Source organism: Anser brachyrhynchus, assembly GCF_964034855.1.
Source record: "Anser brachyrhynchus genome assembly, chromosome: 5".
Classification (NCBI taxonomy): Eukaryota; Metazoa; Chordata; class Aves; order Anseriformes; family Anatidae; genus Anser; species Anser brachyrhynchus.
The window spans coordinates 18,436,317-18,460,622 of record NC_137699.1 but is presented as its reverse complement, the minus strand read 5'-3'; the positions used below and the strand labels follow the sequence as shown (position 1 = coordinate 18,460,622).

Below are 24,306 nucleotides of genomic sequence, written 5' to 3'. Positions count from 1 at the left end.
GGCGGGGCGGGGCGGGGCAGGGCGGGGGGCTGCGGGGCCGAGCGCCCGGCCCCCACGGCCAGCGGCCCGTGGCACCCCGCCGGCAGGTGCGCGGGCAGGGAGGCGCGCTCCCGAGAGCCCGGGGGAGAGGGGCGGGAGGCGCGTGCCCGCGGCCCGGCGGCACGCCAGGAATGCGCGCGCCCGCGGCTTCCCTTTGTCAGAGGCGGCGGCGGCGCGCGGGGCGGGGTGACGTCATGAGAAAGTGCCGGAGAGGGGCGGGGCGGGGCTGGGGAGGAGCGGGGCGGGGCGGCGGCACCGGCACCGGGAGCGGCACCGGCACCGGCACCGGGGCGGGAGGGAAGGGAGCGAGCGCCGCCGGCAGCCCCAGCGCGCTACCAGCGGGGCAGGGCGCTGACTGACAGACCGACCGGCTGACTGACTGACAGCCCCGGGCTCGGTCCGACGGACCGGCCCCTGGCCGTGGGCGGCCGTTAAGGGCCGTTAGGAGGCCGTTAAGAGGCCGTTAGGGCGCCGCCCCCCCCGCCCGGCGGGCAGGTAGCGGCGGGGCGGGACCCGGCCGGGCAGGTGCGGGGCGGCCCCGGGCGGGGAAGGGCCCGGGGGCCGCGGAGCCCCGCGGGGAGCCCAGCGGCGGCGCGTGCGGCGCTCGCCCCCCGGGCCGGTCCCCTTTGTGTCGGCGGGACCGGGCGGCGAGATCTGCCCGGCCCGCCCGGTAACAGCCCGGCGCCGCCATTGGCCCGTGCTAATGGGCGCTTCCTGCGGCCGCGCCGCCCCGCGCCGCGCCGGGGGCTCCCCCGGGCCCCGCGCCAACGCCGCTCCCGCCGGCCCCGGCCCCGGCCCCGCGTGTGAGCGGAGCGCCGGCTCCTGAGGGGTGGCGGGGGGGGCTCGGCACCCACCCGCAGCGGGGCCGGGGCTGCGGGCACCTCCGGGCTGCTGCGGGGGGCAGGCAGCGGGAGCGCTCCCCGGAGGCGGCTCCTGCCGGCGCCCCCAGCCAGCCGCTCGCTCCGGAGGCGTTGGGAGCTTAAATGGGCTCCCTGAGTTGACTAAACGGGATCCCCGAGTTGTGCGTCGTGGGCAGGCTGAGTTCAGGCCTGCGACCGCAGGGTCACCACGTGCTGCTTTATTAAAAATCGAAACCTCCCCGGCCTCCGTACGCTGCGAGAGCAGAGCTGCGTGTCCCGCGTACGCAGCCAACAGCCAGGCGCGGGGGCAGGCATGGGGAGCGGCCGAGAAACCCCCCGGGTCGGCCCCACAGGCTGCCGAGCGCGAGGGGAAGTGAGCTCCGTGGGCCTCGCGCGCTCCGCGCGGGCGAAGACAAAATGGAGACGAGCGGTCACGCACAGCACTGAGCTAGGACGGCGGGCAGATACTCCGTGCAGAGAGGTTACGTAAGCACGCAGCCGTGCACCAACATGCCCTGTGAGCCTTGGCACCGCTTCCCCCGAGGTCACGCACTGGAGATGCTGCGCGGCCCCGCAGCGTGCGTGCTGCAGCCGTGAGACCCCCGGCGCCGCCGCAAAGCCCGCCGGCAACGCTTCGGCGAGCGCCGTGCCGCGGGTGGGTGCCCCCAAGGTGGGATCAGCCCGGAGCTGATGTCTGTGCTCAGGGTGGGCCCACGCAAGGCAGCGTGAGCCCCCGTTGTTCACGGCCTTCCTGCTCTGCTTTGGGCCCAGCCGTTTCTCCCGCGGAGCAGCCGGGTTGGCTTCGCCTCTGGTATTTTCCAGTGGGCCCCGAGCTCCCCTATCAGCCCGTGGAAAAGCGAGGAGTAGTTTAAAGGAGGCTTTTTACCAGAAACAAAGCAAAGTGAGGCGTTCTCAGGTACAGGCAGCCCGGCGGGGCTGGGGGCCGGGAGTTATTTACAGCGGGGCCGTGCGGCCGCACGTCACGCGTGGACGGGCTGTCCTCGCCGCATGGCACGGCGCAGCACGGCACGGCGGCCCTGGTGGGCACGGGTGGCTGCTGGCACCCCCCCCCCCGGCTCATCTCCCCGTAGGTGCCGGGGGAAGCCCTGGCCACCATTTTGCTGCTCTGCTGGGATATTTTCTTCTGGGTGGCTGTGTGCGGTGGGGGTGGGGTGCTGAGCGCGGCCTGCCCGGCGTGCGCTGCCACTCGCCGCGGCTGAGTCGGCTATCACCGTGTCCCCTGCCACCCCCGTGCCCCTTCGGGAGGGTAAAACCTTGAAAGTGAAAGGGGAGGCGTGAAGGAAGGAAGGAAGGGCGAAGCACCGTCTTTGCAGGAGGGGGGGAGACCCCAACTCCTTTACATTTCTGACCCGCAGCAAAATCATCGAGGGGCTGGGGAGGAGGAGAAAAAAAAAAAAAAAAAAAGGAAGAATGAGGAAACAGGAGAAAGCTGTTCCCTTGGGATCGACTACAAAGGCTGCACGTCCAGGTCGGGAGCGCGTGTGTTTAAAGGACAGATATTCCAGGTACGCATCGGTGAGGGCAGGCACGATAATTGATAAGGGAGAGCGAGGCGCTGGTGCTGCCCGGCTCCCCCTCCTTGGCGCCCCCCGTAAAATAATACCAACCACGTCTCCCTGTATTTATATCCATGTGTGCCTGTGTGTGGCCTAGCCCCATTCATCATTTGGCTCCCACTGCAGAACTCTCTCCATTTTTAAAATTATGCATGATACACTGAAGAGACAATTTGGGTTTCCCCCACCTCTCCCTTGCCCTTGAAGAAAGCAAGCCCTTGTCTCATTTGCATTTGCATTAAAACCCTGCTCTCTATAAGCTAAGCAAAGGGGAAGGACTTGAAGCCTATGGGATGGCTTTAGGGCTCTGCCCCTTGCTTTTGGCTCTCTCTCTCTCTCTTTCTCATTCTCTCTCGTGCTTTGATCTCTGCTTAACAACAGTAACGTCACAGGGACTATACACGAGTTTTGTTGGAAGTTAGAAAGTTTTGCAGCCTCCAGAGGGCTGTAGCGGCAGTAGCAGAAGCAGCATCCAAGGGACTCCTGGAAGGGGAAGAGAGAGAGCGAGCGAGAGACTGACTCAGTCCTTGAGAAAACTGACTCGAGACGAAGGAGGCAGACATGGAACATCAGCTGCTGTGCTGCGAGGTGGAGACCATCCGACGAGCCTACCTGGATGCCAACCTCCTCAACGACAGGGTGCTGCAGACAATGCTCAAGGCGGAGGAGACCTGCTCGCCCTCGGTGTCCTACTTCAAGTGCGTGCAGAAGGAAATCTTGCCATATATGAGGAAAATAGTTGCCACTTGGATGCTGGAGGTCTGTATGCTCCGGGGGGTTCTGCGCCGCTCCCCGCCGCCCTCGCCCCCCGCGCTCAGCCCCGGCGCTGCCCGCCTCGCTCCGGCTGCGGCTGCGGCTGCGGGGCCGGGGCTGCTCGCAGCGGCCCCGGGGCCTCCCCCGGCGGGGCGGCCGCGCACCCCCTGCCCGCGGGGGCCCCGCTCCGCCGGCGGCCGTGCGAGGGGAGCCGGGGCTGAGCGCGGCCGGAGGCGGCCCCCGCCCGCCTCCGCTCCCGGCCCGACGGGCAGCCCCGGGCCGGCCCCGCCGCGCAGCCCCCGGGCGGCGGGACGCGCCGCCGGCTGATCGCTGCCGGGGGGTTTCTTTAAAATTAATATCCCTGTACACGTATGCAAGCGCTGCCCGTGCCAGTATTACGCGCCATCTTTGTTCTTTTATTGCAAAGCAAAAAGTGTTTATTAATCGGCAGAAAATTAGAAAGTCCCGGGGAGCGCGCCAAGGGCGGCCGGGCGGGCGGGGGGAGCGGGGCCGGGGCCGGGGGAGCGGGGCCGGGGGCCGGGGGGACCCCGCCGGGGCTGCGGGCAGGGGCACGGCCGGAGGGGCTGCGGCGGCCCCCGGGGAGCGGCGGGGTGAAAGTTTCTTTGTTCGGCGCCCAGGGCGGCCGGAGCCGCGGTGCCCCCTCCGCGGCGCGCCTGTGCCGCGGCAGCGAGCCCGGCTGCGAGGTCGGCCGGGCAAAGCGGGGGGGAAAGGCCCTCGGGCCGGGGCGCGACGGGGCCGGGGGGGCTCCCGGCGGGAGCCCCAGAAGCCGGGCTACATTTTCGTGCCTTTTCGGCGGCCCTGGGCGCCCGCGATCTATTTTTAATTAATTTTTGAAAGCGCAGCGCCCTGCCTCGCTCTGCGAAGCGTCGCGCCCGGCCGCGCCGCGGGGCGGGAGAGGGAGGCGGCGGATTTCACTTCGGGGAGCCCCCCCGGAGACCCCCCGGCGGGCCCCCGGCACCGGGCTCGGTAAAGGACCCCCGCCGCTTCGTTTCGGCTTTTTTTCGGAGCCCGGGGGATTTTTTAAATATTTTTAAATATTTTTTGAAAAGATGACGTCTGGGGAAATGAGGCTGGACGCCACCTTTGTGTCTCGACCGGAGAGGGGGAATCGGCGGCACAAGGGCGAAGGGGATGGCGAACCCCACGCCAAATAAACGAGTCCGGGGGCGAGCCCGGCCCCGCAGCCCGCTCCCAGCCGGGGGGGCTCCCCTCGCCCTGCCCGAGCCCGTTTCTCCCCTTTTTCGTTGTTCCTTCCAGGGGCCGCCGAGACGGGGCCAAACCTCCCCGGCGCTTCCCCCCCTTTTCACCACGCATCGCCCGCGGGTTTCTAACGCCGCGTTTCCCCCGACTTTGTCCCCGGTGACTTTCTCTTTCATTTTCTTCGATGCCCCCCCCGCGCCCCCCTCTCCTCCTCCAGCCTTGCCCTGCGGAGCCCGGGCCGGGGCAGGGAGGCAGAGGGCGCCTGGCTTTCGCCCCCGTTGCATTCAGCACTCAACGACCTCTCTCCCTCTTGCAGGTTTGCGAGGAGCAGAAGTGCGAAGAGGAAGTTTTCCCCTTGGCGATGAATTACTTGGACAGATTTTTGTCGTTCGAACCCCTCAAGAAAAGCCGCTTGCAATTGCTCGGAGCTACCTGCATGTTTGTGGCTTCAAAAATGAAGGAAACTATTCCTCTGACCGCAGAAAAACTGTGCATTTACACAGATAACTCCATCAGACCCGACGAATTACTGGTAATTGCACGCTCAGGCACCTCAGGCGCAAACGAAGCCCCCCCCCCCCGGGACGCCGGCCGGGACCCCCCAGCAGCGGGGCGGGCGGGAGGGGGCTGCCGGACCCCAACGCCCCGGGGGGCCCGAGCGGCCGCCGCCCGCCCCGGGGAGCCGCAGCTGGGGGATGCCGAGGCCCCGGCGGCCGAGCGGGGCCGGGCCGGGCCGAGCCCCCCCCCCCGCTCCCCAGGCCGCGGCCCGCGGGGCTGCCCCCGCCGGGGCCGGGGCCGGGCTGGGCGCGGCGCGGGCGCCCCCTGGTGGCCCCGCGGGGCTCGGCGCTGCCCGGGGAGCTGCGGGGGGCGGCCGGGCCCCCCCTGGCCGCCCGCTCCGAGGGGGGCTCGGCCCCGGCCGGGCCGCGGCGTGGCGGGGGGCGGCCCCGGTGCGGTGCTGAGCGGAGCTAACCACGCTTTCCCCCTCTTCTCCTTCCTCCTCTTCTTCCCCCTCTCCTCCCTTTTGTTTTCGCAGCAAATGGAGCTGCTGCTGGTGAATAAGCTGAAATGGAATCTGGCTGCAATGACCCCCCACGATTTCATTGAACATTTCCTTACTAAAATGCCTCTGGCAGAGGACACCAAGCAGATCATCCGTAAACATGCTCAGACTTTTGTGGCTCTGTGCGCTACAGGTATGAGCCCTGCACGTTAAGCAAAGCGTGTCGCTCCCCTACACGTGCCCAGCCCCCGGCTCGTAACGCCTCCCGTAGCTATGGCCTACCATGAGCCCCCAGGGCTGCGGGGAGGTAGTTTAAGCCCCGATTATTGCCCTTGTTATTTGCAGAAGGTGGATTACTTCGCAGAGGTAAGTTTTTCAGGAGATACTTTTCTTCTGAGCTGAATGCATTTGGCTGGCTGGGGTGAGAAGCACCCCTGCTCCGTGCCCCAAGCCACCGAGTGCGGCCTCACGCGCCAGGATTTGTGCAGGGGCTGCAAAAGGCTTGCTGGCTGTACGGGGAATCCCTCCATGCGCATCCGTTCTCGAGACAGCCTTTAAAGGAGGAGGGAGACTGTGCTTGTGAATAGCTCTGCGTGGGGGTTTTAAAACTTCCCTCTCCGAGTTGCCTCTTCCCCCTGCTCCGTGGCGGCGGGTTGGAGGAGGGCCACGCGGCGCGGAGGCTTTCCTGGCACCGGACCCAGCCCCTGCCATCTGCACCCCTCTGACCACGTGCTGAGCTGGAGCCATGTGCAGGGGCGGCCTCCAGAGGAGCCAAAGACTCCGACCGCTCGCTAGGCCAGGTTTGCAGAGGCCTGATCTTTGGTTTCAAGGGCACCGTGCCTGCGCGCGCTGTTCCTTTGAAGTTCCGTGTTTGCATGCGGAGTGTGTGTGTGTGTTTGTACGTGTACCGGCTTTACCCGCTGAACCCTAGCAAAGTGGGAAGGAAAAGCGTTTTGGGAGAGCCTTTCTGATCGCCAGATCTCACGCGTCCCACAGGCTGGAGCGGAGGAGCAGGGACAAAAGAAGTCCTAGAGGGAAGATACTCTGTTTAAACAAAACGTGTTGGGTGCATTTGCTTTTTGTGTGACAAGACAAATCCAGGAATGGCAAAGAAATAAGGAAGAAGAAGCAGCCAAAGCAAATGTTCTTTTGCAGTAGCACGTAAAGAGGAATGCCAGACACTCTGTTAACACTGATAAAAACGTAGTGTAAAGGAGATACAGCGCTGTATTAAATGTTAATGCTCAGTAGCAGCTGTACTAAAAAAGAGATCGAGCCTGCATTCGGACATGCGGTGTCCGCACTTGAAAACCTTGTTGGGATGTGTGCGGTCAGTGAACCCAATTAACGCTGCGTAGTTTATTTTCCAGAGATGGATTTGGTAAAAAAAAAAAAAAAAAAAAAAAAGATTGAAGAAAGATTGCAGGCACTCGGAAGAAGAAGTCAATTTCACAGAATCAGCCCTCCTGCAAAGCCTAAAGATAGAACAACCAAACCCTAACGGAGACATCTGTAAACACTGGCATTGCTCTCCATCTTGGGGCTAACATCCGAGCAGCGGGCAGCTCCCAAGTTAGATTGCCTGCAGTAATGCTCCGTGTTCGGAGCACTGCAACCTTCAAACAGCCTTCAAACTACCTGCAGCAACATTTTGGGAAAATCGGACCTACTCTCCATGACAGATTCTACCAGATAAGGCCGCTGGGACTCTGAAGGTGCAATTTGCTAAGTTTGACACCACCTCAGCCGTTTGCTAAAAAGAACAGCTACCTGGCCTCCCCTTTGGATATGGGCATGTTTAACCTAGGTTGTTGTGTTGGCAATGACAGGGATGAAAACAAGAGTAGTTCAAAGGTTGGAGACTTGCTAAGAGTCCAGTACTTTGATCTACTGTCGGTGTTGTTATGTTTCTTTTAGGAAGCACATCCAGAGCCTTTATTTAACACTGCTACACACCGCAGCTGGAGAATGGATCAGTAAATGAGAACCATGTTCTGGGAGTTTTACTGAGCTTTTAAAAAAACAGCGCTGAGCTCACCAGAATTGGGGCCCTCTTCGGCTCCCTACTGAAGTTGGGAATACTGCCTGGGGAAAGAGCGCTCAGGAAGGCTGCCACTAGGCTCTGTGTTTTTATTGTTATTTTTGGATGTCAGGATTCTCTCTACCTCTTGCTTTCCTCATGACTTCTTTGTTGGCTAGTGAAGATAACATGTGGCTTAAGTAGCATCTGGACTTTGCTTTGCTGTTGCTGGGTTGTGTTGTATTTCCCTTTGCCAAAATGAACCTAGATGGACTGCAAATGCGTTGTGCTGCCTGGATGCTGCGGGGCCCAATCCAAAGTCCACTGAAAACACTGTGAAACTCGCTGAAGTGGCCTCGGGGGCAAGCGCAGTATATCCTCAGCTTGAAGTGTACAGCCTGCGTCCTCCACCAAAGGAGGGGCTCATAAGAAGAGGCGGCGAAATAATGCTTGCTTAGAAAATAAAACCTCGGCCAGTTGGCTTAGCAAGGCGAAGGCTGTGGAAGTGTTCGTGGATGGGTGTGCATGCGTGTTTGCTCCAGAAAGAGAAGGTTACATTGCAAGGTGAAGTTGAGGGGAATTCCTTCTAAGCTCCCTCTTCAGTTGTCTGGCTAGTAGAAGTGGATTTGTTTGATTTGGTTTAGTTTTGAGAAATCCATTTTCACCAAAGGATGTCTTTGTGCTGTGGTAGGTTTGGGAGAAAAAAGAGAAAAAAAAATTACCAGGGGTTGTTTGAAGTTAACACATAATTGAGCTTAATGAATGGGGCTTTGGCATGGCCGAGCAAGGCAGGGAGAGCTCAAAAGGAAGCAGGCCTCTTTTGGCCCAAGTTAAGACCAGTGTTGAGGGAGAACTGCAGCTCTATACAAGCATAACAATGAATAGCAACAAATATTGGAGCTTCAGCATTTCATTATGTTCCTCTGGTTATCAAAACATACCGGGCTCCTTTTATATTATTATTATTGCTATTATTATTGTTGTTGCTTTCCTCCTTTCGGATGGAGAAAGAGAGATCTCCCTTTGAAACAACTGTGTTACAATTCTCCTATTCTCTGGCCTTTATAAAATTGGGAGTCTCAAGGTATGTGACCAGTTGGAACCTGTTGCATCTTGCAGCAAGTGATTTATGTTCGCAGTTTTGATTTGCCTCAATGAAAAGATTTTCATTCATAGCCCCCAGCTCTCCAGACGGATGGAATTGCTGCTCCATTTAAAAAGGAAAAGGGGTGACTCGCCTTGTTAGGAATTTTTTTTAAAGCGCTGCAGCGCCTATATGCCTGCTTTGTCCTCCCTTCAGGGTGGCTGGCATTCTTCTCTCTCCTCCCCCTCCCCTCTCTCTCTCTCTCTCTTTTTAACAACGCTGAAGTTGTTTATTCTTTTTGGATGAAGTCTCAGATAGGCTACTGGGGATGTGTGCTTCAATTGATGGGGCCCCCTACCCCATTGTGGCTGTGTCAGGTCTAATTCATCTCACCGAAGCCCCCTTGTTCCTGGGCGCTCAATAGCGCAAGATGAGGCGATGGAGGCTGACAATGATGCCACACTCTTCACTTGGGGGCATCCAATTACAGGCGAGAGGGGCCCCCTGATTAATATGCTGAAATTAGTGGCCTCTGCCACAAATAATTCCTTGTTGAGTTGCAACAAAAAGGCAGTCCATGCTGCTTGTCTGGAGTGGTTATAGGGACAGACACAAACTGGTCATTTAAACTTCATTATCACTTTTCCACCTTGGAAAGAATGAGGGTGTGACTATGAATTCATGTTCTTGTTTACTGCTCCATTTAAAAGAAGAACGCAAATATTAATGCCAGGCGTGATCCTGCCAGGACAGACCCCTTAAACTGACACATCTTGGTCACCTTCTGTTTGTGGAAATCAGTAAACACCGGCGTGAAGTCGCTGCCGCTGCATCCCCTGGAACCTGAATCTTGGTGGCATTCACGTTTGCCCACTGAAACCCCTTAATGCTGAAGTCTACCTGCCACTGTGTGTCAGTACGTCAGCCGGGGGACCATCTCTGGAATGCATGTGTTGTCAGTAACTGACCTGAGCTATTTCGTTTTGGGAAACGATAGAAGCTTGCCAGAAGGTGTGTGTATTTGTCTGTCCGGAAATAGGTGGATTAGGAAAAAGGGGTAAACTATGTGTGTTTTAAACACGGTAGCGTACATGAGATGGCTTTAGATCAAGCTTGCCTTGTAGCTTGCAGTGCATCACAAGAGTTTGGCCACCATTAATTGTATTGGTTTTAATTTTGAAGGTTCATAGAACGTGGGGCGAAATGCCCTTTTGAAGGTGGGTATCAGTCTGGGCTTCAATGGAGCATCAGAGATATCTGAATAGATTCAGAGAGAGGACTTTCAGAGTCCCAAAGTCTTTAGTTTCACTGGTAAAACATTTACACAAAAGTTATTTTATCATAATAAAGGAGATGCATGATTTAATACTTAAACTGTTCCACTGAGCCCCCTAAGCTGTCCATGCCTTTGATTTCATTCAAGGGTCTGACAGATGGTTTATATTTTTTCGACCCAGAGGAAGTTGTATTCTGATAAAAGCTGAAGGAATGTATCTCAGGTTCTTGTGTATAATGTGGCATTTCCCTTTCTTCCTCACAAAATTAGATGTTTACTCGTGCCACTTATTTCCTTTTGTTTCCGATTCTCCTCCAAGGTGTACACTGCCACGGATCAAACGCATTCCTGTTCTGCAGAAAGAGTCTTAGCATTAAAATGTGGATTATTCTTATTAAAAACACACACACACACACACACCAAAAACATGCTAAATGGCAGAGATAGCCCCTTAAGGAATCATGGGAGTGGCTTTGTGGAGAGACCTACAGCAATGCCGTCTGGAAGGGGGCCCAGCCTCTTGTCAGCATGGTGTCACATCAGAATGTAACTGATTGTCCGCCAATTCTTGGGACCCCCGTCACTTAGTTATGCCACATTTACATTAAATCCCTGTTGCCAGGATGGATGGCAGCCACTGACAAGAGACTAGGTTGAGACAATGCATTTTTAAGATGAAACCTTAATTTAAATATGGATTATCTGCCTCCTGACAGGGTTAAGCAGTCTTTCTCTTTCTTTCTTTTTGTCGATGTTGCTGTTCATTAAAGCTATATTCCTTTCAATGTCAGTGCAAAGGTTTCCGCTTTGAAGGGCCCGAGGACTCCTGATTAGAGCGTACCTAGGGTCTGACCACGCGAGCACAGGTTCTCTCCGATGTATAGCGCTGGTGACCCCGGTGACATTATCTGTATGAGTAAAGTATTTTAATATTTGAAGAATGGGGGCCCTGCTTATGATAAAAATCCCTGGAGGCGATGGATGGCCTCCCAGGCTTCGTGCTAAGCAGGGCTACTCACTCCAGCACAGTTGCTCACATGGCTGAGTGTCTGCAGGTTGGGGCCTGTAACGGTGCGTAGCAGGAGGCAGCTTCTGCTCACCATTTCCCTTCCTTTGGATGCAACAGTTGGCAGCTGAAGCCACGCTGGTAGAGGGGAGCGTATGTGTATGGGCAGGCTTCTCTTAAAGCAATCATTTCAGTTTTTTTTTTTTTTTCCCTCTTCTTTCTTCATACAGATGTTAAATTTATTTCAAACCCACCTTCCATGATCGCAGCTGGCAGCGTGGTAGCAGCTGTACAAGGCCTGCATCTGGGGAACACTAACACTTTCCTCTCCTATCAATGCCTCACACATTTCCTATCACAAGTTATCAAATGTGATCCGGTAAGTGACTCTTCTCAGTTGATCTCTTGCCTTAGAGTTTAAGAATGAATGTCTGCTTGCTGCGTAGTAGCTAATCGGGCAGTAAATCTTGATAAAGGTCAAACCTCAGAGCGGGTTTTTTTGAAGGTGTTCGCTTTTGTTCGTCCTAGTTACTTAGCCGTTGTTACAGCCATTAATAATCAGTGATTACACTGTTGCAGTTCACTGATAGGAGTGCCACATCCAGCTCTGATGTTCGTGAGAGGTGTATCTGACAATGCAAAGGAAACCCTGAACTGATTCTGAACAATTGCAGAAGCTGTATTTGCTTGTAGGTAATGAAACCAGCAGTCTGTGTAAAACAAAACTTTTAAAATAAGGCGAGGAAATAGTTACTAAGATTGCAATAAATGGACCTCGTATCTCTGACCTTATCTTTGACCATTCTTGAGGCCTTTTATTGTGCCAAGTGGTGTGAAAAAGCCCTTCTTAAAAGAGTTCTAATGATCTAATTTGGTTTATTACGTGCTAGACCTGCACAGTAGCTGGTATTGAATTCCTTTTTGGAACAAATGTTTGTCCCACGACTTTCTGACAAGGTAGATGGTCCTCACAGGACTCTCATTTTGCCCTGCGGCTTCCAGGAGATGCACATCAGTAACTAGTGAGCAATAAACCTTTCATGAGTGAATGGGCCAGGAAGGGAGCCTACAAGGAAGACCTAAAGTCAATGATCCATGTCATAATGGTGTGTGAAGTTGGGGCAGAGTTGAGCTTTGTTTTGTAACAATGTGGAAGACCAATAAATAGATGCTTTAAAAAGGTTCTTGTGAGGTCTCCAAGCGCTGGACAATGAGTCAAATAAAGACAACTCTGTGGTTAGCGGCAGAACCTTTGAGATGCTGTTAAATTATTTTACACGTTAATAATTTAAATACATAGAGAGCTGTATTAGTCCAGACCCTTCAAAACTAGTTTTGTGTAATTGGACTTTGTTGACAGGATTGAGTGATTTGTGGAACGACAAATGCATCATAATGAATTACTCACAAAAGAGTATTTTACGTTAGACTATGTGAAACAACTGCTGACAAATACCGTGTCACAGACTATTATTTTGATCACCTTTACCATGCTTCAGAATTTGGCATGTTATTTTTTGCTATTTAGATTACTGCAGCTAAAGCAGTATGGATCCAGTGCTGGTATGTTAAATACTATAGGAACTTCAAATGCTGAAATCAAATGCTGTAAATATCCTGCTGCTCAGTTTGGTAGGCACACGTAATACTTTTAGTGAGTTTGTGAACAGAGTAGATACGTGAGTGTATGGTTGGCCTCTATCCAGTGCTAGATATTTGAAGCAGGTACTGGGGAAAAATACTAGGCTTGCTATCAGTACTGATAGTACCTGATTCAAACAAAAGTATTACTTAACCATTCCTGATAGAGAGCACTGAAATAAATTAATTCTCTCACATCTTGGAGAACAAGAGCATGTCCTTATATGACTTGACTTAGTTGATGACAGAGCTCTTTTAAAAGAAAAAGAAGTTTTAGCAAGAAGAGAATCAATGCTTATTTCTTTTTATTGTCCAGTGTCATTGTAAGGTCACAATCTGTATGACCTGAACTTAAAACTAAGAGCTTTGAAAGGAAGTAACTCCCTTCCAGCTTTTATTGCTAAATATATTTATGTGTTAGAGCAGCTAGAGTTAGAAGTGTAAGGGTTTCTGTGTATGTTACTACAGAAAATAAGCAGCGTAAAACTTTACCTTATGTACATGTATGCTGTCGTGTTTGTAACATAGTAAGGGTAGATCATCTTTCTCTACTGTTTATTGAAACAGAGAAAATTGCTCGGTTTCATACGTAGTGCGATTCCGCTGCATACAAAATTCCCTGCGGGACCAGCCCATGTAATTCTGCTATTGGTAGTACCTATTTCGCTAGCATCTATATGAAGTTTGTTACTCCACGGTGATGGTTCCACTTGTCAGACTGCACGATTGAATACGCTTTCTATTGGATTGTCTTGAAATATTAGGAGCATGCATTTATTAACAACATGGCTAACATTCTCCCAGATTATCTATTAGCTAGAGCAGCTGGTCTGTTGGATTTCAGGTTACATAATTACGCTTTTTTACCTTTAGTCTCAAAGGAAGCTGAATCTAAAGTAAAATGAATATCACCTGATTGGAATTCCTTTATGGTTCATGTTTACATTGGTAGGAGTCCAATTTCCCATTTTGCCTTTGATCAGGGGTAATTAGAAGTCAGATAATCACAATTAGAAGTCTTGGGCTGTCTTCCATCATTCTATTCTTGACCCCATCATCCAAACAGATTGAATTTTACCTGACATTCATTTCCAGGCCAGAAATTTGCTAAACTAGATTAGATTGGGTTTCCATGCTGTCTGTTAGTACATTGGAATTCGTCTCCTGCCTGCCCCTACTCAGAGGCACCTTCAGACATGTGCTTGTTATCCAGAACGGGTCAGGCAGTAACAAAGGATTTCCAAGCAGCTTCTTTGTTGTTGTTGTTTGTTTCCTTTAGTGTATCTGACCCTGGAGTCTGATCATGTCTTGTGTGTTAAAGGTATTTGACCACATCAGTTAAGCTAGCAAGTCTAGTCTTTTTTTTTTTTTCTTTTCTTCTTTTTTTTTTCCACTGAGGAGCTTAATTAATCCAGGAAGGGTTTATGACCTTGAACAAACTATGGGCATTGAAAATTTGGGTAGTGAAGCAGAAAAGTTGTTGGGAGAAGTTATCAGAATAATGCACAAGTTTAGTATTTGCTTTTCTGTGTTAAGAAGTATTCTTGCTAAGAATGAAAAAGCTTTCATTAAATTGTTCACAGTGAATTTTATATTTTGCAGTTATTTTTGCTAGTTCTAAGATTCTTGTAGACAAACTACTCATCTAATAGTTAGTTATCTGAATAAAAAATGATTTGAACCAAAATGCCTAAAACACTAAAAAAAAAAAAAGTTCAGTCATCTGTAACATAAGACTACAGTTCATAATAAATTGTAAGGATTTTGTTTTACAAAAATACAGTTATAACAGGCTGTACTCTGAGAATCTCACAGGAAAAAAAAAAGCTGTGGTCAAAAATTACCTTTAAATTATGTAGTCCTATGTAATTATTCATGATTGGAGTCCAGAGGGAGAAGAAGAATAGGTAATTTAAAGAAATCCTTTTGAATGGTTTGAGTTTTCAGAGCTCAAACATGCTATATGCAAATAGCATTAAAAACCAAACCAAACCAAAAACGGGATTTGCTTTGGTCTGAAAATAAATTGGCTTTCAATTTGGAACCCTGGCACACTACCTCGTTATAACAGAATTATCTGCAGAAGTGCCTGGATTTGTAAAACTGAAAATCTCCCCAAACCTCTATTCACGTACTGTGTGATACACCCAAGTGCGACTGAGGTACATGCTGCAGGATGCACGAGTAGGAGCCTTGCAGTCACGACTGGTCTGTCATATCTTGCGACAGGGTGAAGGGACTTCATAGAGATCTTACTGTGGAGGCCAGAGGAATGTAGGAGCCAAAGGCATCATGACTCTAGGATATGAGGCGTTTCTTTTTGTCATTTAAAACGCTGTGTGTCTCTGTCAAGAGGAAATATTACACTAGGGTTTAAACCAGAAAAGGTCATAGGTTATGTGTTTTCAGTGAGCTGTAACTGATGGTCTGATCTGCTTAGAGGTAGGATTAACCTCCCTCTCTCTCAGAAAGGACTTGCGGAGAATTGTTTGCTTGGGTTTCTAATCTTATTTTACCCCAAATGCCATGTGCCCTTATTGGTGGCAGAGGAGATTCTTGTGGTAGTGGAATCAGTGAAAAGCTGGTAGATCACACAAGAAGCCTCTGAATGAAGGCAGAATTGAAACTGGGAAATAAAGAAAACAGCAGGCAGGTCACCCTCTCAGGAAAACAACATTCATTCTCAGTCATGCACATCCTAACACTTTTGACGGCAATTTATCATGGAAGACTGGGTTCACCGCAAGGGCTAACACATGTCATAGGTTAAATCAGAAAAGGCAATACTTAAAGGAAACTTCAAAGTCCTTAGTACACAGAGTTAAATATGTTGGGAAAAAGCATATGATGTTTGTTGTAAAGATAGGAGTAAACAGCACGCTGGAGGAATTTTGGCAAAATGTAGTGTGATTGATTTGCCTGTTTGAGGCACCAGTTGTGTGTCCTTGCAATGGATGTATGTGGCGCTGAGGAACACAGCCGTAATGTGCAGAAAGTTGGACAGGTTGAGCTAGCAGGCTTTCTCCAGGTTTCATTGCTGTGGACCAGTGGGTAGAATTGGCTGTACCTACTCTGGGTATGCTCTAATGGCTGGGGAAGTTTTCCCTTTTCCCACAGGAGACTTGATCGTGCCGGGCACTTGGTGCTTTTAATTCAGGCTGAAGTGGGTGCAACAGCGAGGTCCTTGCACCCTCCCGGGCACTTGGCAGGGTTGTGTGGACACTGAGGGCTGAGAAACCGGTTGTGAAATGAGTGGAAAAAAGTTCTCACCCAAACTGAGCTGTCAAGGTGAATGCAGAAGCAAACTGAAAGCTTGGCAGCACTTTATAATGCACGGTTATGAAGACGGTCAGTGGTGCTTCTAGATCTCTCCAGTTTGGGGTTGTACGGTCGGTTATGTTCTGCTCAGATGCCTTCTGAGTTAGAAATCAGCTAACCTGAGCTGCCTACTGCTGTAGATAGTAGTGGTTGGCTGGCAACTTTGGGCGCGTAGATCTAAATACAAATATATATATATGGCACTTCTATCTAAGAACTTTATATCATCAGACCTCAGCCTGGAGAAACCACCGTTTATGACCATCACTTCTAATAGAGTGCCCTACTGAAGTGGTTTTTTTGCAGTAAAAGTAGAAATCATGACGGAATCAGCAATACTTGGACCAGCCCTGACTCCAGCCCAGTTTATGTCTTTTCCGTTCATTTAATTACGATTCGATTCACAGTGCTGTCCAGTCAGAGAGCTTATATTTTTGAAAGGTCTAAAAGACTGAGGTAAAAGATGGTATGACTGGACTTGCATGTAACTGCGCAAGTTAACAGCCCAGGCAAGAAGCACTGCAGTAAAGCTCCAACAAGCGAGCTACATCTTGCTGTGCCAAGGTCCTGCCAGGGAAGCTAGTGCCTGTGTGATGGCAGCGGAGTGCTCATCGTGTTCCTGTAGCCTTACGTGCTGAGACTAAGAGCAAACTGACAGCTGTCCTTTGTCCAGAGGGCCATGTATGGAGAACACTTGCACTGACCATGAAATAGATGGCAGGAGTTAGCTGCTGAGGGCAGGATCCAGGCTAGCACCCTGCAGAAATTTGGGTAGCTCATCCAGTGCTCTCACTAGTTCAGTGTTTCTCTTGCTCTTCCCGCACTCCTTTGAGTGTGCTGCCCTCCCAGATAACGTCATTGTATTTCTCTTGGCTTTTCAAGAAATGGTACGTGGTCTGTGATCTTAGTATTTTTCTAAAGGACCCTGGGTCTTTTTTCTCCTTCCGTTTACTCTTCTCTAGGATTGTTTACGAGCCTGCCAAGAACAGATTGAATCCCTCCTTGAATCCAGTCTACGCCAGGCACAGCAGCACAACGTATCTTCAGAAACAAAGACTGTAGAGGATGAAGCAGACCTTTCCTGCACACCTACTGATGTGCGAGATGTGAACATTTAAGAGGACTTCTTCTAATGGGTTTGCTTGGCAAGAGAAGCAGACAAAGAAAGGGCATCTGAGAAGGAATCAGCATCAGGATCTCCCCCCCAGAAACCCTTTTCTCCAGGACATTTTTATACCAGAAGGGAAAACCCGTCTTGTTATATTTTTTCTTGCTCTGTCTCCCTTCCATCTGTGACTTCAAACAAACAAATAAACAAAAAATACCCCAAAAACTGTCTTAAAAAAAGAAAAAAATAGTATTTGCATTACCCCCAGGGGTTTGTGCTACAAAAATAGAGGATTTTATACAATAATAATCAACTAGTTTTTATATTAAAGTGTTCTTGTCTGTATGTTGTAAAAATAGGCATTAACACACAAAATGTCTCCAGGGGAGGTATTAGATTTGATTTCTTACATATAAAACCAACCAACCAACCATTTTTAAAGTAGAAGAGGGTTTTTTTAGATAGTAAATGAAATATTCTTTTTTTTTTCTTTAAAAAGCATAGCTTTAACGCAGTTCTAGGCTTTTCTGTATCTTGCTTGCTTATGCATTTAGTCACTTTATAATTCATCTGTAAATGTTTATTTTATTTCCTTAGTTTTTTTTTTATCCTCTTCACCTTATAAATGGTTAACGTAACCCATAAGTTAGTGTATGTTAGTATACAGCATTATTATATGTTAATCTTTTTTTTTTTTTGTGTGTGTGTGTGTGTGTATGTGTGCCTGTGGATTGCCTGTGCATTTGTAGGGTTCCAGCTTAGCATTGTTGGGAAAGGCCAATGTACTACTCATACGATACTCTATTATAAAGAGAAACCGAAATAGTGACATAATATATTATATTTTTGTAATCTTCATATTTTTGTAGTTACCTGTGTAAAAATGCTGGTCTGACCCTGCAGATATTCAGCCTAATTATGGTCAGGTTCAATCCACAGTTTAGTCTTTTTTGTTTTTGTTTGTAATATTCTAAAACCATTCCATTCAAAGCACTTTCAGTCCATTAGATATAGGAAATACATTCTTTTATTGTGTGGGAATTTTTTTTTAATGGAATGGTTTGGAAATATATTAAGTGCTTGTTCGCAAACTTGGAATTGCAAGGCAAGTGCATTTAACTATGGTGTTAGAGGAAAGGTGAATTTTTTTTTCCGAAGGTTGCGTTCCAGTGAGAGAAATTGCATTCACGAATTGCCAGGATATCTTCCTATCCTTTTCTATAGAAAAGTTGAAGTTTAGAAATCCTTTGGTGCCAACACATTTTTATAAATTAGGGGCCTTAAAGGTTCACATATAGGACACATAGTTTAAGGATTGTCTCTAGATGTTTTACAACTGAAGGTTTTTAAACACTAAAATATATAATTTATAGTTAAGGCTAAAAAGAATATTTATTGCAGAGGATGTTCGTAAGGCCAGTATGATTTGTAAAATAATGCAATCGCCCCTTTTTTAAAAAAAAATCTTTCTACCCTTGATGTTGCAGTTTTAACACAGCTTATTAAAGAAAAAAGGACACGCTTCAGAGAACAAATCCAAAACAAAGCAGTCTATTTGGCCCCTTATACATTTTCAGTAGCAGTCTAACCATGAAAAAAACGCCATAGTTAATAGATACGAAAATTGGAGTACTTGAAAGAAGTTCTTATTCCAGTATATGCCCCCCCCCCCCTTTTTTTTATTTAGCTACAAATAGAAAATTTGCACATCTTGGCTATGTATCTTTTTATTATTATTTTAGGAAGTAGCTGAAGGGACGTGGACATAGCTGTTGAAGTTGATGCTCGAGGAGAATGTGATGGTGAAATGTATGTGAGAAAACTGCCGCTAAGGTGTTGATTGTAAAAAAAAAAAAAAAAAAAAAAAAAAAAGAAAAGGAAAAAAAGAAAAAAAGAAAGAAAGAAAAAGAGAAAAGAATAGGAGCGGATGCTCCATTTTTATTGAGCTGCTATGGATAAATTCCCAGCATGGTTTGAAAAAAAAAAAATTAACATTGCTTTTCTGTATCTTTGTCATTGTGTTTTGCTGCTATTTTGTGGATCAGTTTTTTTTTTGTTATACAATGTCATATACTGCCATGTTATAGGTTTTAATTTTCTCATAGAAAATTATATTATTGACATCATTTTTTTTGTAGATTTTTTATGTGATCAATTTTTACTTAATGTGATTACTGCTCTATTCCAAAAAGGTTCCTGTTTCACAATACCTCATACTTCAGTTAACCGTGTCTAGACCAGGTTTTAATGTTCGTACACAGTGCCTCATAGTTCTACTGCAAATGGAAATGCATCGAACGTTATTCTGAATGGGTCTCGCGATTTGCAACTAGGTTGCATTAATTTAAAAACGGCAGACATTTCAGAAGATCAAGTAATGTCAGTTTTTTTGTTGTTGCGCATTTTATAAAGCTGGATTCTTTGTCTGATCTGGGGTTTATTATCATAGTAGTTTTAAGCTGTGTTATTAGCCACAATTGATATATGAAAGGTGCATTATAATATAACTCTTGTATGCCACCTGATGTGTTTTCCCATCAATTGGGACACATCATTTGGTATGATAGGTTATCTTCTGGAACTCTAAGTATTTTGTGTGTTTAATCTGTTATGATATACTAGGGTTTTTTTTGTTTGTTTTTTTTTTTTTTTTAATTATAGCATAATGCTAATTTAAAAAGCCTGTAAATCTCATAAATAAGCCAGCTAACAGAGTTGTATGCTGAAGAATAATCTAGCTGTTGCCTGTATGCTGCTAAACCAAAACAGAATTAGAACTCTTTGAGGCAAATGCAGTTAAGATCCTACATAGTGCATAAACAAAGCATTGCAATGCTACTAGCAGTCGCAGGACCCAGGAGGACTGGATACATTCTGTCCAAATTTCAGGAACATTTACTGCTTACCTCATAAAACACTTCTGTTTGTGGCATCTCTGTGTCTCTGAACCAAACGTGATTACTGAGTTAGTGGTTGTCAGTTATATTATGTGTTACACTGAGTGGCAGTGTGTACTGCAAAATTCTTTAAATATTGTATGTACTAAAAGGCCAAATCCAGATAAGTGGGTTCATGTGCCAACAGAGATGCTTTATTTGTCACATTATTATAACAATCTGTAGTAAGCAAGCAATTCAGATTTGTACATTTTTATATTGTACTTATTGGCATCACTGGTCTGAAATGCACATTTTCACCAACAGACCTGTAACAGACAAGTTTCCAGCAAAAAAAAAAAAATCTTAAAAAAACCAACAACCTAAAGTCTAGAAATAAAATTGGTAAAACCCAGTGTCTGCTTGTTGTGTCTTTTTATTACTTTCATGAATGCTGAATGGTAGTAACTACCTAATGTAATGAGTAAGCCACATGACATTTTCTCATTTTGACTCTCCGTGCTTTAATAGTTGCAATGCTGAAAATTTTCTATCATTATTTTAGGAAAGTGTAGGCGTTTTTTAGAAATGGGTAGGTGACTGGCTGTCACGGTAATGTGTATTTTAAAAAAGCAAAACAAGTATTTGCTTAAGGTTATTTTAAACATCTAAGGTAATTACTCAGAGTAAAATACCATTTGGTGGTTCTTTTTAATAAAAGGTGAAATAAAGTAGGTGTTTGGTACAGAATGCTTGTCTGTATTTATTTATCAGTGCAAGGTTTTGTGTCCTAGAATACCTTAACAGAAAATAGTTTTAAAAGAAGTAAAGTTAAACAGCTTTATCTTCCTTCCCCTTACTTCTTACAGAGCTTACGCTTCTTACTGTTCCATCACTAAGGTAATAAAAAATTAAGAGCTACTAAACATACGTAAAGAACTGGACTTCAGAAGGACAAAAATATAACAGTAATTACATGTGATTACTTATAAAAACAAAATGAGAAAAACTTACAACCTGTGTCCCAAATGTGTAAATGGGATGCATGTTACCAATTGCAACAACTGGACACACCAGAGCATATTCTTCGTGGTGAATGGTCAAGCTTTTAACCTATGTATTGACTATTTACTCTATGAAAACGTGATGTCATTATTGGCTAAAAAAAAAAAACAACACGTAAAATATCGAGTGCTTGTCTCTCAGATCAGATACCTGTTTATCTGCCTTCTGAGTTTCCCACTGCCTGAACTTCACAGAACAACTGATTCTATGCAATAGCTACAGTAAACAAAATGAAAAATGAAAACTCATAAATTAACACGAGCATGTTGGACACAGTCTAGTGCTAAATCAGCTTGTCCTAATGCAGTTACCAAGAGACGGGAAGCCCCCTGTATCGGAAGAATTGCAGCTGAGCCTGTATTAAGCTTGTCGATTTCCCAGCCATTTCAGACAGAAACCTAAACCACGTGGCCTAGCCTAAACTCACAGATGGGCAGGTTCCTATCGGTACATAGTGGGTCCGTAATTTTGTCCATTAGACATGGGGACCTCCTCTATATGGTCAAGTTACACAGGCAGGCCACTGAAGCAGATTCATGTAGCAGTGAAAGACGATTTAAAACAAGATTTATAGTGACTTTAAATACAGATCAAGCTGAAGCTTAAATTGGACAAAAACCTCATTTTTGTCCCCACACAGATCTCGTATCAGTCTTCTGCAAAATTTCAGCATGTTTTAAGGAAAGAATAGGAAAAAGGCTTTTGTATCACTGATTACCAACCTTTCTAATTTCAAATATTTTGACTGAGGACATACATACAATATTGATTTGGGACAAAAAGCTCTTTGCTGAAAAAAAATAATTAGAAATTTCAACCCGCATTTTGTTGAACATGTTAAGTGGTTTTTGCCTTTTCTATAAGTATTTTTAATCTATTAAACTGACAGGTTATTCTGTGCCTTGAACAGGTTTAAGCCTACAGTCAGCTCTGTTACTTACATTTTCCTTCTCTTAAACACCATCTCTGAATGCAGCCTACTAAATTTGAATGTTGGGTGAACTGTGCCAATATTATTCACATTGGAAAGGACAGGACAAGAATGTAGCAAGAAAAACAATTTACTATAGGCTGTAAAAAATATGCACATTCAGCTAGGCTATGCTCTAGCTCATTTACAGGAAAAATACTGTATTAACATCAGATTGAGAAACATACGTAGAAAAACCTCCAAAAATTTCCCCAAAACATCCTCAATTCCACTGCTGAATTCAGACTGACAAAGCTTGTACCTTTACTAAACATTAAGTTCACATATTCTTTATTAAACAATAAAAAAGGTCTGTTAAATGTAAAAACTTGAAATCCACTTACAGGCAAGCGTATTTGGCATTTTAAGTGATGGAAAACTTCATAACATAGGAGAGAAAGTGAAGTTTCAAGCTACTAACCCAAAGGACCATAGAAATGACCCAGGTGTGTGGGCTAGATACTCTGATAAAGATTCCTAGCAGTGGCATTGAAAAGCTACTATGGGACAAAGGCCGTAAAGCTATATATGATGGCATTATGATGAATTCACACCAACATAATTTTATGGGAAATTCATCTTTTCAGACAAACACGGCGTTTTTATGATCCGTCAAACATACCTGCTAATGGTAGTTACAGCAGCATGACAAATATAAGATTCCCATCTGGCTTTTGACTGAGTTCCCCCACAATATTCTTATATAATAATGAGAAAGGGATTGCAAATTTTTTGACTGGATTGCACTGATAACATAAGGATTGCCAGACTTCTGACTTTGCTCTTTTGATTCAAGGAATACAAACGTGGGAGCAAGGCAGAAGTTACCCTTCTGCTTCTTTAACACAATAGACATTTAATAACAAAAACAAATAGTTTCTTGATGATCCCATTAGCATTTGCATAGCCATACTAAGAAATCACTAAGTAGCCATAATTTTCATGAGTGCTCTTACCTGAAGAGGGAACTACTGGCAGAAAGACTGGGTGCTCGCAGTGTATCAGGAATAAGGCACAGACACAGCATCTTAACTCTGCACGTGCCCTGCTGATGCAGAGGCACCACCCGCAGTGCATGGTCTGCTCCTGGGGCACAGGCTGTGCACACTTCCACTGAACTCCTGTGTTATATAAGAAAGGTTTTAATGTGGTCTTCAGAGCACCAATTCCTACACAGAACAGTCTCAATTTTTTTTGGAGCAGTCACTACCGTCCACGGATTAATACTAGCAGCTTTACCTCTCAAAAAGTTGCATCTCTAGATGCAGGAGGTTGTATTTAGTGATTGCTAGAGGTATTGCCTCTTACACAGTGTGAAAAAAAATAATTCCATTCGTGCGGATTTCATCTCTCTTCTCACTTTACTTAAGGCTTATACTACCTTCTCATTTGTAATACCCTTGAAGAAATACAACAGTTATGTTTATTTCAGGTAAATAAAACACGCATGTAGCAACCCATCTCTGAAACCGAACATCAGTCTGCACACTCGAGGACAGAAACAGATCATAGTCTCTCACATTCACAATGCACACTAAGGAACAGTCAGTCAGTACAATCTTCCCTGCTAACACGTCCATCACGTTGTGAAGCCTACCTGAAAGCCAAAGACTGCCCAGTCAAATAAGACTTTGACTACACCTGCTCAGCTCTGACTAAACTGGCATGAACTGAAAAAGAAAGAAGCAAAATATGAATTTAATCAGGCAAATGTTTCTAAATTCACACTTGGTAACACATTTGGGGTGGGAGACTGTATGGTGATGGGAACCTCTTCCCCAGCAGTAACACGCCTTCGATACAGGTAAAGCCAAACAGAGCAGCCTGGGACTGCTCGTACGGACAATCAAACACAGGAAGAAACAACTGGTTAAGAGGGTCACCCCTTGGGGCTGCAGAGGGTTCCACACGCTAACATCACCGAGAAAGCAGAACCAAAGGTGGAGCCACCCCACGTGTGGGCCAACCTGCAAGCCAGGACCTGCCATGCCGACTGCTCAGGGCAGGAGTCCTCTTCCCCTGGGCCCATGTGGTAAAGGCCAAGGGCTTGGATTTGTACGTGGGGTGCGTGCGTATCACAGAACAGAATCGCCATCTATTCACCATTCCCAACCCAAGCAACTAAATCTTGGGTTGTATGTTGCTGAGTGCTGTGGCTTTGTTATTTCTCCCATCCCACCTGACTGCCCTGTGACACTTGCCTGAATCCACCCGAAGGCTGTACACCGCTGCTCGGCCTCTATGACAGCTGCCAAGTCACCGTGGCCTGTGAGGATGTCGCTTGCAATATTAGCATCAGTCTTCAAGGAGCTGGGCTGAGATGGGCAAATCATTTAACATAGGCCACTAAGTCACCACCAGAGCATTACGACAACTCGCCTGAGCCAGCGCCACACAAGTGACCTAGTGTCATAAGTCACGGCTCTGATGGTAAACTGTCTGAAACAGACAATTGAGCATTCTGATGTTTGATTTCTCCCTTTATTAGATTT

At 47.4% G+C, this 24,306-nt stretch overlaps 2 protein-coding genes across 5 annotated transcripts in view; one reads left to right on the top strand and one right to left on the bottom strand.

Moving 5' to 3' along the window:
- The first annotated feature begins 2,275 nt into the window (after window positions 1-2,275).
- On the top strand, window positions 2,276-18,821 carry CCND1 (cyclin D1). 2 transcript variants are annotated; one of them, XM_080594551.1, is made up of 6 exons: window positions 2,276-2,425; window positions 2,858-3,235; window positions 4,767-4,982; window positions 5,484-5,643; window positions 11,067-11,215; window positions 16,758-18,821. In XM_080594551.1, the coding sequence occupies exons 2-6, from the start codon at window positions 3,038-3,040 to the stop codon at window positions 16,911-16,913; spliced, it is 879 nt and encodes a 292-aa protein (XP_080450677.1). In that variant the 5' UTR covers window positions 2,276-2,425; window positions 2,858-3,037; the 3' UTR covers window positions 16,914-18,821. The 2 variants fall into 2 exon arrangements, with proteins under 2 accessions (XP_080450677.1, XP_080450676.1); XM_080594550.1 differs by lacking the exons at window positions 2,276-2,425; window positions 2,858-3,235 and adding an exon at window positions 3,932-4,609.
- The window catches only part of LTO1 (LTO1 maturation factor of ABCE1), a 30,716-nt gene continuing 13,237 nt past the window's right edge, over window positions 6,828-24,306 (bottom strand). Inside the window, exons 6-7 of one of the 3 annotated variants that reach the window (XR_013952055.1) lie at window positions 22,771-23,484; window positions 6,828-10,183 (exon numbers count right to left, since the gene is read on the bottom strand). The gene's annotated coding sequence lies outside the window, so the exon portion shown is untranslated. Of the gene's footprint in view, window positions 10,184-18,675; window positions 23,485-24,306 lie in introns of those variants that run through there. The other 2 variants (XR_013952056.1, XR_013952057.1) reach the window with 2 other exon arrangements.

Excerpts from the sequence above, each read along its gene's own strand:
- CCND1 (XM_080594550.1), top strand. The coding sequence starts at position 4,382 with ATGGCGAACCCCACGCCAAATAAACGAGTCCGGGGGCGAGCCCGGCCC. Across the intron at positions 4,610-4,766 it reads TTCCCCCGACTTTGTCCCCG|GTTTGCGAGGAGCAGAAGTG; the intron begins GTGACTTTCTCT and ends TCCCTCTTGCAG. Across the intron at positions 11,216-16,757 it reads AAGTTATCAAATGTGATCCG|GATTGTTTACGAGCCTGCCA; the intron begins GTAAGTGACTCT and ends ACTCTTCTCTAG.